Consider the following 18168-nt stretch of genomic DNA (forward strand, 5'->3'; position numbering starts at 1 on the left):
CTGGAAAAATGGCAGAATTGGTGAGGTTAGAATAGAGGTCAGTGTCTACAGATGAGTAGAGGCAAGGCATGCATGGTATTAGTGAAGATGATAAATTAGCCAGGCTCATGGGAATTCCTCTGAAAATATGAGCATGGTGGGATGTATAATTATTGTACTAAGCTGCCACAGCTTGATTGGAATGTAGTTGTTATTCAGAAATAGCCGTTAGAGCACACGTGCCAGCCTACTCTTGGCTTAACTGAAAAATAACGCTCTCATCTCAGATCTGGTTTGTTTCATAATGCTGGTGCCCTAGTTTTTTGTTCACTAATTGTCTAAATTGGCTTTTATATATTGCTCACAACAGTTGAATTAAAAGTTTAATTGGTCATTTAACAGGGAAATTTATATTCTTCTACAGATATAACTGCCTTCTCAAATATAACCCTTTGCCGAGAGGAAGGGACCCTGTCGTTGTAGTGTGTCCCCTCCCCGCACAGTCTGCAGGTTCTAACAGTCTTCTTCAGAAGGTGGGGTCAGGTGTTGGGGAACCACAAGTCCAAGGGTTAACCCTTTGTTAAGCAGCCTGTAGGATGTGTTCCTGGGTTCTTCTCATCTAGGCCTTTAGTCAACAGAGTGATTGATCACTCAGTGCCACCTGCTATTTAAAAAAAAAAAATTACTGAAGCATAAGATGGATAGGCAAAAACGTACATCATATAAATAGAGCTCCATGAACTTAAGTTGAATACACCTAGGTAACTATAGCTAGATCAAGATCTAGGGCATGATCAGCCCCCAGAAGCCTCGTTTGTGCCCCTTCATCTTATTTGCTCTGAAGGATGACCTGACTGCCAACACCCTAAATTAGTTTCACCTCTTTTTGTACTTGGCACACATGGAATCATACAGTAGGTACATTTTTGTTTCTGGCCCCTGAAATACTATGTGAGATTTGTCCATATTACTGGGGGTAGTTCTCGTCCATTCCTTCCCTTTGGATTCATTCCACTTTTCTCATTTCAGAATGGTGGATATGGACACTTTACCTCCATAATTCATGCAGGGATATCCAAGTGAAAGAAAAATTGGAAATGCTATGCAATGTAAAGTATTTTTATAATTTTGGAGGGAATAAACTTAAAAATGGATGGGGAAAAGCCCAAGGATTATGGTATGAAAAGTGGGGAAGAAAATGGTTCAGCTGCAAGGTCATATGAACAGGAAGTTGATGGACTTTGAGTTCAGCTGCCCTGTGAAACACATATTAAACTTTATTTCTTATAATTGCTGAGGCGCTCTGCTTGATGGCTTGATCTCTCCAATTATTTTTTATGAATTCAACAAACATTTTCAGTATTCCCATTAAACCACATACTTCCACTAGGAGATGATTACTTTGGCCAGGAGTGGTTTGTGCATTTCAATGGGATCATGTCTCTGTGTTTTCTTCCATCAGGCCCTGGATGGGGATTTCTCTGAAGACAATCGCAATAAGTGTCGCATTGCCACTGCGCCCTTGATCGAAGCTGTGGAGAACCTGACAGCATTCGCATCCAACCCTGAGTTTGTCAGCATTCCTGCCCAGATTAGCTCTGAGGTAGGGAGTCTTTGCAGCAAAGATAATACTGGGGTCTTTGGCTAGTTCGTGTGGCACCAAATCCACATGAATAGTTAAGAACTCCAAAAGTTCTGTCTCGTAGAACGTTGTTGTTGTTGTCAATGACAATACATGCACAGAGTTAATGAAACTCAAGATATACACGTATCTTAAGTGCTAATGCCTTAGCTTTATGTGTTGAACACAAGCTCTGTACTTAAGTTTGGGGCTGATTCTTTTCTTGGTATGCGCCATATTTGAAAATGATACTTACAAGTGAACATGGACCCACGTCCTTGCTATCCAGGCTCTGTGTGAACCAGCCTCCATGGTTTCCTAACCTCTATGTCTCTTTCTGAAGAACACAGGTAGCAAAAGAATAGAACCTTGGCAAAGAATAGAACCTTCCAGAGCCCAACTCATTCACTTAATCTGTGCACCCTGCCCTTGACTCTTCTGCTGTTTGCTCCCAGGGTTCTCAGGCACAGGAACCGATCCTGGTCTCAGCTAAGACCATGCTGGAGAGTTCATCATACCTCATTCGCACTGCACGTTCACTGGCCATCAACCCCAAAGATCCGCCCACCTGGTCTGTGCTAGCTGGACACTCCCACACTGTGTCTGACTCTATCAAGAGTCTCATCACCTCTATCAGGTTAGTTTCTCCTCCAGAAATTGCTGGAGCCTACATCTAATCAGGGTGGAAGGAGGATAAGCCCAATAGGACTTTGATTTGATAGATGTAGCTGATCATTACCATCTTTTTGTTTGGCTTTTTGGGACCAGTGGTAGTTCTGTACACAATAGCTAACCTAAACATTCACTCTATGTCAGAAACCGTTCTGAACATTTTACCTATATTACTTTATTTCATCATCACAACAGCCTTGTAAACACTGCCATGGTCACCATTTAACTGATGAGAGAATTCAGTCAGAAAGGACTTAGGTAGTATTCTCATGATCATCCCCAGGCCTGATGGCCTAGTCCCACTCCTAACCATTGTCTAGACCTAGGAGCTTAGGCAGAGAACACCAGTGTTTATTTAGCAGGATTTGAAGTTACTTTATTTTGTTAATAAGGCAAAAAGAATATTCTAGGTCCCACAGTAACTCTGGGCATCTCTGAACTCCCTGGCAATAGCATGAACCTGAAAAATCCCCAGAGTTGGTGTAACATCTCTAAAGTTGACCAGTTAGTACTCCACAACGTGGAATACATCCTTTTCCTTAGCCATACTTTGGTTTTTTATTGCTTTTGAAACTCATCCCCACCCCCCCCCAAAAAAAGAAACTCAGCCCCACTGTTCTCTCACCTAATGCCTTACAAGGAAAAAATCCACTAGATATTTTAACTCCTACCATAGGACTTTGTGAATAATATGTAATGTCGAGAGTATAGTATGTTTGTATAGGAAATAGCTCTGACCTTTTAAGAAAATAATAAGGGTCCTATGTTGAAGTCAGTGAAGTCTAAATAGTTTGATGAGTGGTTGTCTATCATCAGCCTGAGATGAGGAACAGCATCATGTCTTTCTCACTCAAAATAAATAGAGTTCACATGAGTGTTAAATTAAGAAATGCATGGGCTCTGCAGAGAGACATTCCTAAGCAAGGCTCAGGGATTCACTCTTTAAATCAATCAGACATGGTAGAAAGTAGATAGGGGCTCCCGGCCCACCATTGCTGCAGCAAGTTGTGAGACCTGAACGCTGAGGAATCTGTTTGACTTGCCCTGTCCTTCCAGGGACAAGGCCCCTGGGCAGAGAGAGTGTGACTACTCCATCGATGGCATCAACCGGTGCATCCGGGACATTGAGCAGGCCTCTCTGGCAGCTGTCAGCCAGAGTTTGGCCACGAGGGATGACATCTCTGTGGAGGTAGGCTGGGGCTCGGTGTCTGAATCAGAGGCCTCTGAAAGTACTTAAGAATCACAGCTTTGGGGAATGGGGCCAAACACATTTTTGATGCTGGCATTTTATCATAGAATTACCTTTATCCCTGGAACCCACCTGGGAAGTTTGTGGAGGGAATAAGGCAGATGCTGAGTAGAAAGGCTTTGGTGAAGGAACACATGTACTGCTGGAGTGGAAATTACAAATATGGCTGAAATTTGGGGGGAAATGATCACTGTCAGATGAGAGTGTGTCAGTAGAGTGAGGTTACCGTATTCAGTCTAACACATCAGTAGAGCAGACCAAGACATGTAAATTTTGGAATATTTCCTTGTCATGTTTTATCAGTGCATTTTTTGACTAATGGGCATATTTAGCATTAAAGTCTACACATTTGGTCTACTCAGAGGTAAAGGATTCTGCACTAAGTTGCTTGATATCCAGTGCTGGGAACCTTTTGCACTATATTTTTAATTCAGAGCCATGGCCCTCTTTTGCCAATTTTTTCAATTAACCTGTCCAAAGGCCCTTGATTCATACTTCCTTCTTTCTGTTGAAAGAACCTGACACTCAGGAGGTGCTTAATAAATACAGATGGTCTGTTTACTGACCTGTCCCTTACCGCCAACGAATTCATCCACAGTGAACTTTGCCGCGGTCTCTAAGCAATAGGCCCAGAGTTGGTCCTGCTCATTTTTACTAATAGAGCTGCCGATTTTACTCCAGCTCTACTCCCTTCCCCCACTGTCAAGAAAAGAAAGAAGAAGGGCACCTGGTTGAGCATCTGCCTTCCGCTCAGGTTGTGAATCTAGGGTTCCTGGACTCGAGTCCCGCATCAGGCTCCCTGGAGGGAGCCTGCTTCTCCTTCTGCCTATGTGTCTGCCTCTCTCTCTCTCTCTCTCTCTCTCTCTCACACACACACACACACACACAAACACAAACACACACAAATAAATAAAACCTTTTAAAAAAAAAAAATATTCTCATCCTATGCAGAATGTTAGAATTATTGTCAACTTTTTATTAAAGTCAGGACATGCATACAGAAAAGTGTGCATATCCTAAGTGCAGAGCTTGATGAATTATCACCAACCAACCTCGGAACAGCTGCTCAGGCCCCCACTCTTTCACCACCCCTCCCAAAACATCCTCTGTCTTCACTTCCTCCCTAGGAAGAAAATCTCTCCCTTTGAGGAATTCCCTTTGAACTATGTGTACTTCCTCCTTATACCCTGTTCATTTTAATAAGCCATCTGTAATAACATTGCTGAAATATTCTTACATTCTTGACTATAATCACTTCGAGCAGATAGACAATAGTGAATTAAATGAGATCCTTGGAAGTGTGGATGTTTCTACTTTCCTCCATCTTTCTATTTCTGTCTCTCTTTTTCCTTTTTATCCACAGAATTTTGTTTTCCATTTGGCATGTTAGATTGCTCTTCTCATTAACTTCTCATTAAGTCACCTCTGCCCCGAAACCCCAGCCTGGATACATCATTGTTCAGAGGGAAAGCAGCACGGGCCAGAGTCTCATTACTGACAAGCAGAACAGTGTCACTTTGTCAGAAACTACCCTGTACCTTGCTATTCTATGGTGGTGATCTATTAATCCTGAATCCATCAAGCACATTTCCTAGGGTGAGTCCCACAAAGGATCTGGTCTGTTCTGTTATTAGCCACTAATGTCCACCTTGGAATTCTCCGTCTCCCTCATGCACCAGCGTCACCCAGATAGTTGGCCTCTTCACAGCATGAGTACAGTTCTTCTCTCAAATCTGAGAAAGAAATACCTTGGGGGGTGCAGTTTTTAATATTTGCATCCACATCACTGAATACAATGCACTTAGAACCTGAGCTGAGTTCAGGGCATTTTCACAGTGTGCTTGTCTGGGAAATGGTCCTACTTTCCAAAAGCTGATCTCATTTTTTATATTAGCCTTTTCTCTCCTCCCCCACCCCACCTCCCCTTTCTTAAGGGTTCTTAGTTCTGAGGACACAGCCACCTGGATGTTCCCCCAGACCCCACATTAGCTCTCCCTGTTTGAACAAAGTTTTCTTCCCTCCTTGGAAGGGAAATGTTCCTTACTTCCAGTAGTTATGCTGAATAACTCAAAGTAAAGATATTGGTGACATCACTGAACACTGTGGTTGGTGTGAGTGAGGAGCCAGGAGGAAAAGTATTCTTCAGACCTGCCTTTTGTCACTCATGGGTGGAAGTGTGGGGGCTCTAGTCCAGGGGAACTCCGGGACCCTGGGAAAGGCAGGGTGGAGTGGTAGCTACGTGGCTCACCCAAGAGAGGGATTATCCATTAAGGATATAGTAGATATTTTGGTATCCATTTCTCATGGCCAGCTTGTCTTCTGCGTGGGCCTTTGTATTTTTAAATCAATGTGGCTACATGGTGAATTGCCGTAGGGAGAATTTGACAGCTCTCTCTCCTTATCAGGCCCTGCAAGAGCAGCTAACTTCAGTGGTCCAAGAAATCGGGCACCTTATCGATCCCATCGCCACAGCGGCTCGGGGAGAAGCAGCTCAGCTGGGACATAAGGTAATGTGCCCCAAGGGGATCCTGCTGAGGATCTGTGTGAACAATGGGGGGTGAGTGATATTGATCACTGACCACTTCAGGATCAGTTTTCACCTAGAGTTCAAACAGAAACTGGAATGAGATCTTTCTGGTTATAGTCAGATTTTCCAAGACGAGACATCTGCTGCCCTTGACCTTCACTGAATAAGCCAGAGATGAACACTGACATTGCTAGTCTGCTGTCTTCCATCTTTTGTCCCTGGCTGGCTGGCCTCATTCTCGCATGTTTAGGGGTACGTTGTTCTTCCATGGTTTCTAACAGTGCCTGTTTTCACATATAAAGGAGCAAAGCAAACTTGCAAACTGCACTCTGGATAACCAGGCCTCGCAGGCCACTCCAGAGGAACCCTTCAACTGTGAGCTCATACCCCTTGTAGAAGTACTGAATAATATTTTACCTGTTTTGGGGTTCACTTTACAAATCCTTCAAGGCTAGTTGACTTGTCTAGCAGCCTGTGCCTCAGTAGAGGGAGGGCAAAAAATTGGATTTTTAACCGCCTTCAGGGTTTCCTAACATTTATCAGTGCAGACATCAGTATTGATGTGCATATCAAGAAAACCGAGTAGCCAAAATCTTTTCAGCAGGTATTGATTTTAGAAAGTCAATGTTCTTGCTTTTTCACATTGTGGAACAGCTGAAGGGCCTACTAAGCTTCCTGCTGGTTCAAAAGAAAAGGTTTTTGAGATTTAAAATGACCAGTGTGTCTGTATGCTTTCAAGTGTGGCAAATTTCATTTCTCAGCTGAGTTGCTTTATAATGAGAGAGGAGGGCTTGTCCACCTGTACGAAGAGGTTTAGAGAATGTGGGGGCTGGCCTGAAGGTCAGACCTCTCCCAGCAGGTGGGCTGGAGCATTGCCCATGTGCCTGCTGTGGGGAACTGAGTCTGCCAGAGTAGCCAGACTTCATTTCAGCAGTTACTTTTGTTTCCAGTAAGCATTTTGTAAGAAAATATATCTAGATTTCTAGAGCAACAATCCTTGTCCCTGTCCATATGGAGTTAGTATGGAAGATTAATTCCTATGTCAATGGGTGGCATCAAAAGAAAAATAAGATATTTGTGTCACGTGAGTTACAAATTTACTCTTGGCCCTTTGGCTAAACCAGTCTCACTTTCTAAAAGAGAGTTCTGGACAAAGGAAGCCTCTGCCCCTCCATCCAGAAGAACCCTGGACTGAGAGTTGATACCTACCTGGTCCATTTCTTTATTACAACACTCAGGTGGGGGCCCAGAGATCACCTGGAACTGATAAATGCAAATTCTCAGACCACATGTATTAGTTATTTAGAGCGGCTATAACAAGTTACTATAAACTGGGTGCCTTGCACCAACAGAAATGGAATCTCTCTCAGAAGTCTAAAAACAGGGTGTTGGCAGAGCCCGACTCTTTCTGGAGGCTCTATGGGAGAATCCATTCTTTGCTCTTCTAGCTTCTGGTGGCCCTTACTGTTCTTTCACTATTATCATGCCAGTCTCTGCCTCTGTGGTCACATTGTCTCCTGCTTTTCTGTTTGTCTTCCCTTCCTCTGTCTCTTACTAGGATACTTCTTAACAGATTTAGGGCCCACCCAAGTAATCCAAGATGATCTCATTTTGAGAGCCTTAAATACATTGCAAAGACCTTTATTTCCCAATAGGATCATATTCACAGGTTCCAGGGATTTGGCCGCAGACATATCTTTTTAGGGGGGCTACCACTCAACCCTTTCTGCCACCCTAGGCCTAGGGAAACAAGATCATGTACCACTTACTCAAAATTCTGTGTTAAACTTCTGTGATAACCCAGGTAAGGATATTTCCTATTCTTTCATGTCTAGGAAATAGAAGTTGTTATAGTCTTTGCTAAGCCCCCTAAATAGAGGAAAAAGCACATCCTTTCAAAAACTTTTGCCCATAATACATGAAGAATAGTAACACCTGGCATTTATTGAGTGCCTACTGCATGGCAGGCATTGTGCCAACTACTCTTATATATGCTAATTTAATCCTTCTGACAATCTTACGGATCTTAGTGCTATTATTAATCCCCATTTTGTGGAGAAGAAAACTGAAGTTTGGTAATAGGAAGCAGATTGCCTAAGACTTCTCATTAAGGAATTGGCAGATGGGATTCAAATCCAGTGGCTCTGAAACTAGAGCTTTCTCTCTCCATCACCCAACCATAATGTCTCCATGAGGGCACCAGCTTAGCTGTGTTTGATTATTCTCAGCACACAGCAGCCCTTGACATTTTATGGTTGCATTGGTGAAATGTACTTTTAAAATTAAAAAATGAATCCAGAGGGGCTCCTGAGTGGCTCGGTGGGTTAAGCATCTGACCCTTGATTTCAGCTCGGGTCATGATCTCAGGGTCATGAGATTGAGCCCCACGTCGGGTGCCATGCTCAGTGCAGAATCTGTTTAAGATTCTCTCTCTCCCTCTCACTTCTCCCCAACTTGTGCGCACTCTCTCTCTCTAAATTAATTAATTAAACCTTTGGGAGAAAAATCAAATCTAGAAAATATGTAAGGTTCTAATGCATTAAATGTCTTAACTCCTTTAATACATACAGTACCCATCCTGAGCCCTGAGCCCTTATAACCCATCAGTGCACTGTGGTTCCCTTTGGTGGCGACACTAATACCCTTCCAGGGAAAGAGGGTGAGATCCAAGGCAGATGTGTAAGGGCTGATACCTGGAGTTGTGCAGGCTGGGTCTTACACAAAGGTGTTTGGCCAAAGCAGAGACTGAGGCCAAAATCCAGCCAAGTCATGTGCTTTGACATCAATCATGGCTGCCCCAGGGATAGGGAGCCCCTTTAAAATTCATACAAAGTGGGAGCCTGGGTGGCTCAGCGGTTTAGCGCCTGCATTCGGCCCAGGACATGATCCTGGAGACCTGGGATCGAGTCCTACGTCGGGCTTCTGGCATGGAGCCTGCTTCTCTCTCTGCCTCTCTCTCTCTCCCTCTGTCTCTCATGAATAAATTAAAAAATAAAATCTTTAAAAAATAAAATAAAATTCATACAAAGCACCGTAAAGGCCAGCAATAGCCCTGCTCAAGTGCTTTGAAACCATCTGTAAGAAAACTGTATTCAAGGATAAAAGAGTAAATGTACGTTTATTGCTGATGGTCTGTCTCATTGTTAGCTCTAATGAATTTTAATATTTTGGACTCCCACCTTGTCCCAACCACCACCATCCCCACAGACTCCTGCCCCCTGCTTCATTTCTGACCCACTGACTGCACAGCTCATGTGAAGTGGCCTTCCTGCCTATGGCCCCATCACATTCATTCTCCTCCACACAATGAGAAGAATTAAGGGAAATTGCTGGCCAAAGGCTTGAACTTAAATACACTTGATGGAAATAATTAAGCAATTAGTAATTGGCACACATAGGAGTAGAATAGAAAAGTGTGATCAGGGTCATTGTGTCTTATCTCTTATCTGAGTGGGATTGGATGGTGGTATCTGAAGCAAGTATAGCAAAACGTTAAAATCTGATATTCTAGATGCTAGGTAAATGGGTATTATTGTATTATTCTTGGACTTTATTTTGAATACTTTACAGAACAACAGACAACCAAATAATAAACGTTTGTAAAACCCAATATTATAACCATAGTGGAGCTGGACTGAAAATGAGAAGTAGTGGCCAGTGGAAGAGAAGGCAGGAGCCTGGGCTGTGGATGAGGACACCTGCTTCTTGTCACCGCTCCACATCTTGGCTGCTTGGGGTTGAAAAAGTTCTTTCACCCACCTAAGCCTCAGGCTCTTCATTTGTATGTACCTCTTAGAATTGTGGGGATTAGATGAAGCATGGTAAGCTTCTAGCAGAAAGCCTGGTGTGTGAAATGTACCCAGTATATGTGTGTGACATGTGGCCCTGCAGCACCCAGCTTGTGGGCTCTGGTGAGCACAGAGGTAACCATGTTGTCACCTGCTGGGGAGGCCTAAGTGAGAACAGTGGTGAGCCATCTGGATAGGCTTTTTTCTTCTCCTGGGCTGGACCAGTCATGAACGGAACATCTAGAGTGATGTGAAATCATTTTTGTTTTTATTGCAAATCCGCGTCAGGTCAACATGCACAGGGCAGAAGGCAGTTGGATTGGCTTTCTTGAAAGCCTCTGCTCTCAGGCTTCTTCTCTCTACTGCCCTGTTCCCCTGCCCATCCCCATCCCCCTTCCTTCTGCATTCATAAGATGCTTATCTTTGTTTCTTTCAAAAGCTTTACTGTTTTTATGAAGTTAAAGTTTGTAGAGCTCTCACACCCAACTCTGGATCACAGAACAAATTTCATAACACTTCTGCCATGATGAGAGGTGAGACGAAGATCTCCCCAGAGGAAGTAAAATTGGAGCAAGAGTTCATTAATGAGCAAGTACTTCTAAAAGTAAGATTGAGGGCAGCCCGGGTGGCTCAGCGGTTTAGTGCCACCTTTGGCCCAGGGTGTGATCCTGGAGACCCGGGATCGAGTTCCACGTCAGGCTCCCTGCATGGAGCCTGTTTCTCCCTCTGCCTGTGTCTCTGATGAATAAATAAATAAAATCTTTAAAAATAAATTAAATAAAGTAAGATTGAGTGATGAATAAGGTCTGAGGGTCTCATGTATAACATGATGGCAATAACTCATGATTGTGGATTAAATAATAGAAAAAAAACAAAAGTAAATTTTAGCCAGTGAGTAAAACAGAATAAACTTAAGCAGGTCTGCCTCTCCGCTGTGTGTCATCCCATTCCTTTCTCAGTCCCCTCCCCACCGGTGGGGCTCCTAAAGGAGATACATGTATTTACATGATACATCTGTGGCTTTTTTGTCTTGAAAGGTGACACAGCTGGCGAGCTACTTTGAGCCCCTGATCTTAGCAGCCGTTGGAGTCGCCTCCAAGATCCTGGATCATCAGCAGCAGATGACAGTGCTGGACCAGACCAAGACGTTGGCAGAATCTGCCCTGCAGATGTTGTACGCAGCCAAAGAAGGTGGTGGAAACCCCAAGGTACAGTTGAGGATCCCAGGGACTCACCGAGGGCCACCGAGGGGTCATCAAATATTCCTCAATGTTGAGTTTCCTCCAAGGAAAATCCTCTAGTTCTTGGTGACAGTATGTAACTTCCTGCTCAAAAGGTGGGAAATAATATTTGATTGGCCTTCCGGGGGATCTCTAAGAAGAAAGTCAAGACATAGACATAATGAAGCCTTTTTGTAATCTTTTCCATGACAGAATCTGGAGGCAAGCATCCTTGGGAAAGAAAAACATTGTGTAGTTATTGCAGGAATGAAAATTCATACCTGCCAGGCACCTTGCTCAGCATTGACACCCAGCCTGTGCAGAGCAAACCTCAGTTGTTTTCCAGTGAATATCATTTCCTTTCCTGGTACCCAAGTTCAAAGCAAAACATGGTGTAAGGCCACCCATGGCATGTGTTTCTCTTGTCTTGGATCAGCAGTTTAATATGAAAATCTCCCTTCCTAGTTTGCAGGTAGAACATTTCCTCAGCCTGATGTGTCACCCAGCTACTTGAAGTAGCCGAAGATGGTGACAGCATGCCATTTTCTCTTGGGGATGATACTTCTGTCAGAGTGATGGTTTCCCTTATTGAAGCCCTCTGTGCTTTAAGTTCCCCCAGGGTTCTGATACCTTGAGAGGAGGTTTGAGGCTCCTCCTGCTATTTATACCTTCTAGCAAATGCCTCCACATAGTCCATCTAAACTCCCTGGGTCCTCACCTAAGCAGACTACATTGCAGGAACACGGACTGGAACAATCTGTGCAGGATACTTGCCTCTGAGCAATAGGAATCCCTATTATGTACGTATTCTTTTTAGCATGCTTTGTTGCAGCTCTCAGGTCTACACATCAATAACGTGGTACAGCAGAGAATACTCTAGATTAAGAACCAGAATCACAAAATAGTAATTTGAGAGCTCAAAGTTACTGAGTCCTGGTTCTGCACCACCTCTCATACCTTATATCCTCTTGATATTTAATCTCCTAAAACTCCCATGGTATAAGGAGGTTCCCAGTGCACAGATATGAGAACTGCGACTGCTTAGGTAAGTTGTTGCACATCGCAGGACAGGTGGATGTGGAGTCAGGACTGAACCTGCACCCTATGGAAACACTGGCCCACTGCCCAAAGCAAGGGCTGGAGGGAGGTCAAGCAAAATTACAGGGAAGAGGTGACCTGTGACTAGTCAGTCTCAGAAAAGGAAGTTACTTGGCACATAAGGGTAGCTTGAGGCATGCCAGCAAGGAGGAACAGCATATACAGAGGAATACATGGGGTCGTAAGAGGATTGCAGTATCTTTAGAGAACAGCGCGCCATCCAATGTGTGTGGAGCATGCAGAGTGGGGACAGCAGGTGGGGGGATAGATAGGGCTGTGTTGTGACAGATCTCCTCTCCCACATTCTTAAGGAGCTTGGGCTTTACTGTCAGCAGTGCGGCAACCTATCCAGGGCTGAGAAACAACCATTCTGGTAGTGGCATGAATGATGTCTTAGACTTGCATTTTCTGTGTTCAATTTTTCCAGCCAAGTATCTGGCAGCTCTTAAGAGCCTAACTCTTGGGATGCTAAAAATATTGAGAGCCAGCCAGTGCCCTCAGGTTGTTCTCAGTGTCCCGGAAAGAAAGAAGCCTTGTTGCTGAAATGGGGAGGTTGATCAGCAAGAACGAGAGTGCCCTTTTGGCTGACAGCTGAGAGATAGGTGCCCAAGTAGGCCCAGCCCACTTTGCACCTGCCCCACACTGGGGGAGCCAGGACTTGCCTTCTGGATCCAGTTCAAGGGTCTCTTTTTTTCTGAGAATCAGTGCCAGATAGCTCCTCCACCCTGACCCAAGAGGATTTCATTCCCTGCAGAATAATCCAGATTAGGAGTTCTCTGGGTTTTTTGTTTGTTTGTCTTGTTTTGTTTTGTTTAGCTATTAGCACATCTGCTTAGACCACAAGGTCAGAGCTCCTTGTGGAGCTCTGTTTTATACCAAGAAACTCCTGGTTTGGGAGCATGTGCAGCCTGCACTATAAGCTTTAGAGGACATCCTCTGCTTGGAAGTGGGGGCAGAACACGAGAATGGGCCAGTTTTCCGTGACTGACCTGACACATTGGGGACAGGCTGAGACATGGTGAGGGAAGGCAGGATGGGTATGTGTGTGTCTCCCCTCCCTGGCATCCTGCATTCCACCTGCGCTCTGTCCACAGACCCTGACAGGCTCCTCGCAAGGGATGCCTAGGACACTACAAGCGGGTTTTTAGGTCCTTTCCTAAGAGGCTTATTGCATAGACTCCGTCACCATGGGTACTATTCTTTGGGCAAACATTTCCTAGGGGTTACTTGCTAGGTCTTAGGTGTATGTATGTGTTAGATGCTGTGTGTCACTGTTTGCAAAGAAAATGCAGTTAAATGATCATCGCTGGCTCTGATGTGGTAGAAAAGAGGATAAGCTTTGGAATCCATGTAATTGGACTCAAATCCCAGTTCTGTCTCTTGCTAGCAAATTACTTCATTTCGTTGCTTCCTCATCTAAACAGTGGGGTTAATAATGAATACCTCTCGGGGGTTGTTATAGAGATTGACTGAGATAATGTGCCTGACACAGTAGGTATTTTTTTAAAAAAAGAAAAAAGTGACAGCCCCAGAGTCTGGTGTTAATGAGTCCAATGATTACAAGGCATTTGCTGTGTAGCCTAACCCTCACCCCACTGAGCCCCCTTCTATGCTCATTCTATACCCCCCGAGACCTCCCTTCCACACTCAGCCCTATCCCACTCAGTTCCTTCTTACATTCTCCTTAAAGGGCCCCTCCTTCTTCTCCTGCAGCAGATATACAGCCCTGTGCGCTGTTGGGCAGTTCTAATTATTGGTTGCCTTTGTTTCCCTTCTGCTCACATTGATGTGTGTCCCCCAGCCCCCTGTAGCCTTCTCCCATTTTCCAAATTGCTGTGATGTCTGTGTCTGCTCTACTGGGCTTTGTAGTTGAAGCACTATAATCCAGAAATAAGGCTCCCTTGGAGGTAGACTTCAGACATGTTTCCAAAAAAGAACCGAGTTTGATTTTTCTCCTGGGTTGTGCTGTGAGGAGCAGTAACAAGGAGCCCCTCCAGAATCTAAAATAATGACCTCATTGTTGAGCCTTCTGAGTCTACTTCCCAGATGGCTGTTGGGCTTTTAAGCAGGCCTTAATTGAGCGCCTACTGTGTCTTTGGGTGTCTGAAACTAGTGTGCTCAGGTGGCTGGCATGTGTGATTTGGATGCGGCTGTGGGGTAGAGGTGAGGTTTGCCATTGGAGTTGGAGGAAGTGGCCCAGGGAGAGGCTTGGGGTAATGGGAGGAGGCTTCACAGACTCTCAGCTGACCCTTTAAGGATCTGTGACTTAAATATGCAGAGGGAAGGGAGAGCAGGCTACACAAGCAGATGGGCAGGTCATTGTTTCTGGGACAGCCAAGAGCAAGGATGTGTTTTTTGTAGGTTTGGATTGCCCCAGTGTGGAGAAAGTGTCCTTTACATTTTCCAGGGAGTCAAGAGAGCAGTGTTGTGGTTTAATGCTGTCGCCCCCAGAACTTGCCTCTTGTACCTTCCTCAGCCCATATAGAATAGCAGCTCAGCCCATATAGGATAGCAGACACTTGGCAAGCAGCACTCACTTCTCCCCGGAAATGTGCACTTGGCTTTAATATGGATGTATAGAATTGCTGACATTTTTGTGCCACCAGTGATCATCTTATTGAAGTGGAATTTAGAGAAATACACACCTTCCAATTTTACCTTTCTCATCAATATTTGTATGAGGTGCTCTCTCTAGAGGGTAATGTGCAGGAAATGTCACCTTTCAGACTTCCATCATCAAAATAAAGCAATCTGCACATTTTATGTTTTACCTTCTCTGTACCATGAAATCAGCAATCAACCTAAATTACCAGTTTCTTCCATCACATCCCTGAGAGCGTGAGCTGTGCCTTCCTGACACACTCAAGACAACCACCCAAGATCTGACCAATGCACATCTCATCAGAGGTCATATGGAAGGCCTTTTCTTGATTCCCATGACTCTTCAGTGCCACAGACTGAGTCAGTTCATGTGGCTCACACAGCCTCCCCCTTAGAATTCTTTTTTTTCAGCTAGTCAGTTAAAAGAGTTGCCATTTACCTTCCCTCAGTGGCCTCCTTACCTTCTATCTACCAAAGTGAAGGTGTAATTTCGCAGGACTTTGGAAGGGTCGTCTCCCCTGAGGAGTGTCAGGACAGCTGTAGCCACTGCGAGGGGGTGGGAGGGGGGCAGTACCTGGGGCAGTGCAATTCTGGCGTTAGGTTAGATTTCCCAGGTTAAAGGCATTGCCCTCACTTCAGGCACCAATCATAAGCTCCAGAGTTCCCAGGCCATCCTCACTCTGACCAGGTGACTCCAAATTCAATAGGTTCTCTCTACCCCCTCAGGTTCAATAATGTGCTAGAATGACTCCCAGAACTTGAGAAATTGCTCTCCTTTCACCATGTTATTGTAAAGGCTACAAACCTGCCAAAAGAAGAGACATTCAGAAGGCAAAGTCTATGAGAGTCCTAAACATGTCCCAAGGATGTGTCACCGTCTCCGCTTAATGCTATGCATCACCAACTGGGGAAGCTCACTGCAACTTTGCCGCCCAGAATTTTATTTGGATTTCATTATGTAGGCATGATTGATTGAATTTAGTCTCATGATCAGTGATTCAGTTTACAGCCCCGTGAGGTCCCCTGAGGTCCCCAGAGGTCAGGCTGATAACTCTTTTGCTCAAAGCCACAACCCTCTAGTCACACGGTTGGTCTGTCCAGCATGGCCAGCTCCCGTCCTGAAACTGCCCATAAGCCACCAGGAGTCACTTTCTTAGCCTAAACTAATGTCTGGTTCAGGGCACCCACCGTGAATAATAGCAGAGGCAGTCCTTGATCACTTGGGAAATGCTAGGCACTTAAAGGCTCCCTCCTAGGAACCTACAACAAAGATCATCCAGATATTTCACTATTCCAACCTGGGTGAGCTTCCAGGGTTGGGCTCATGTGGCAGCAAGCTACCAGGTGCTGGAAGTCATATACAGGCTAGGTCCTGAGCAGATTTGGGACCATGGCTGGCAACAAGTTCACGGGTGAGAATGGAGTGCACAATGGCAGATGGAGCCAAGAGAGCTAGAGGCCGGGTTGATGCTGAGAGGCAGAGGAAGGAATGAGGGGGGCGCAGCCAACTTCCGGAGTGGTAGCTAGTCCTATGGCCCCTTTTGCCTTTGCCACATGGCATGCAGGTGCCATCACTCTGTTTAAAAGTACCCCCATTTGGGGGATCCCTGGGTGGTGCAGCGGTTTAGCGCCTGCCTTTTGCCCAGGGCGCGATCCTGGAGATCCGGGATCGAATCCCATGTCGGGCTCCCGGTGCATGGAGCCTGCTTCTCCCTCTGCCTATGTCTCTGCCTGCCTCTCTCTCTCTCTCTCTCTCTCTCTCTCTCTCTCTGTGACTATCATAAAAAAAAAAAGTACCCCCATTTGGGGGGGAAAGGCTGAAACTTCCCTTGGTAGATGCCATATTCCTTATGTTGAGGTTTGCTTCTTCAGTAGTGCTGATAAATTTGGCCTGATCTGGCCATCTGCTCAGTTTCCTTTTGACCAGTGGCATCAGTTCAGCAGATGGCCAGCCAGTCAGTGGCACTGGTTGTCCACCAGATCCAAAAGCTTTAGTGCTTAAGCTCTCATTTTCAGACTGTGATCATCAGAGGGGTCCCTGGCAGAGCTGTTAGCCAACTCTTGCCTTCTGGTGGGCTGTGAGGATGAAGAGGATGTGCACAATGGTGATGAACACCGGTGATGAACAGTACCTGACGCAGAGGAGGCCCTTGGGAAGGGTAGCAGCTATCCTTCCTGCTATTCCTGGCTCTGATATTTATTGTTGTTCCTGGTTCCCTGCCTGTCACTCAGAAGGAAGCATTGTCAGTCAAATGCTAAAATACTTGACCCAAGACATAAAAACATAGGTTTTGCAACTGGATTGACAGTCACATTGGGCCCATAGCTGACTCTTGCAATGTATAAAGTACACACTAGCCCTGGGCCTCCTGCCTGCATTCACCTGGATATGGTCGAGGATTCTTGGTCTAGTCCGAAGAGCCTGAGTGAGGCCAGCTGAGGGCTTGAAGGCAGGGAGGGAGGCCCAAGCCCTGTTCTGACTCCCCCACAAGCCCTGTCTCTGCCCTCAGCTCTTGTGATCCATGCCTGTTTGGCAGCATCAAAACAGATGGTTCCATTTATTTCTACACAACCTCTCCAGAGGAAAATTTTGCACCAACAGCCCGTGAAGGTTATCCATTCTTGTAAAAAAAAAGAAGAAGAAAAGAAAGAAAAATTACCTGTGAATACCTGTGAAAAGGGAATGTTTCACCCTTTACATGAGCCCCACCTGGTGACTTGATCAAACCCTTCATTTCCTGTGAACACTGCTTCTGGAGGGAAGGAAAGCCCACTGGTGGCAAGGAGCACGCAGTCTTGTGGAGAGGGGGCTGGATTCATTGAGAGATAATGCAAGGGGGCAGGAGCTGTGTGCCAGGCACCATGCCCAACACTTTGCACACAGTACGTTTCTCAGCTAATCGTCACAGTCTGTATCCTTTCTGCCTCTGGACCTTTGTACAGGCTGTGTCCTCTGCCCAGCACCCTCTCCCTTTCCTCCTCTCTTCACCCTGCCAACTCTACCAGATGCTGGATTCTTCCTCCAGGTCTCCTCTTCAGCCAGGACACCTCCTCTGAGGAGTCTTCTCTGACCCCAAGGCTGGCTTAGGAGCCCTTCTTAGAGGCTGTCACAGTTAGCTGTTGCTGCAAACAAGCCATCCTAAAACTTAGTGACATAAAACAACACCATCTTAGAATGATCTCTGGTGGATCTACAGACCCACTGAGCCCAATGAGGTGGTTCTCACTCAGAGTCCCTCCTGCCACTGCTGCCAGGTGATAGCTGGGGCTTGAGTGACCTGACGTTCACTCACTCCCAGGTCCATGTCTGACTTAAAATCACTGAGGTGTTCAGGACCTGGGGCTCCGTGGGCAGCCCTTTGTACCTCTCTGTGGTCTTACCGTGCGGTCTGCCCAGCACACAGCCTCGAGAC

General features: G+C 45.5%; 1 protein-coding gene across 18 annotated transcripts in view; it reads left to right on the top strand.

Moving 5' to 3' along the window:
- Nucleotides 1-18168, top strand: part of TLN2 (talin 2) — a 424341-nt gene that overhangs the window by 337391 nt on the left and 68782 nt on the right. For all 18 annotated transcript variants that reach the window (XM_072738715.1, XM_072738723.1, XM_072738718.1 and 15 more), the window contains 5 exons: nucleotides 1442-1582; nucleotides 2056-2237; nucleotides 3329-3461; nucleotides 5927-6028; nucleotides 10874-11044. In XM_072738715.1, the coding sequence (XP_072594816.1) occupies nucleotides 1442-1582; nucleotides 2056-2237; nucleotides 3329-3461; nucleotides 5927-6028; nucleotides 10874-11044 (729 nt within the window). The remainder of the gene's footprint in view (nucleotides 1-1441; nucleotides 1583-2055; nucleotides 2238-3328; nucleotides 3462-5926; nucleotides 6029-10873; nucleotides 11045-18168) is intronic.

Source organism: Vulpes vulpes, chromosome 15 (genome assembly GCF_048418805.1).
Source record: "Vulpes vulpes isolate BD-2025 chromosome 15, VulVul3, whole genome shotgun sequence".
Taxonomy (NCBI): Eukaryota; Metazoa; Chordata; class Mammalia; order Carnivora; family Canidae; genus Vulpes; species Vulpes vulpes.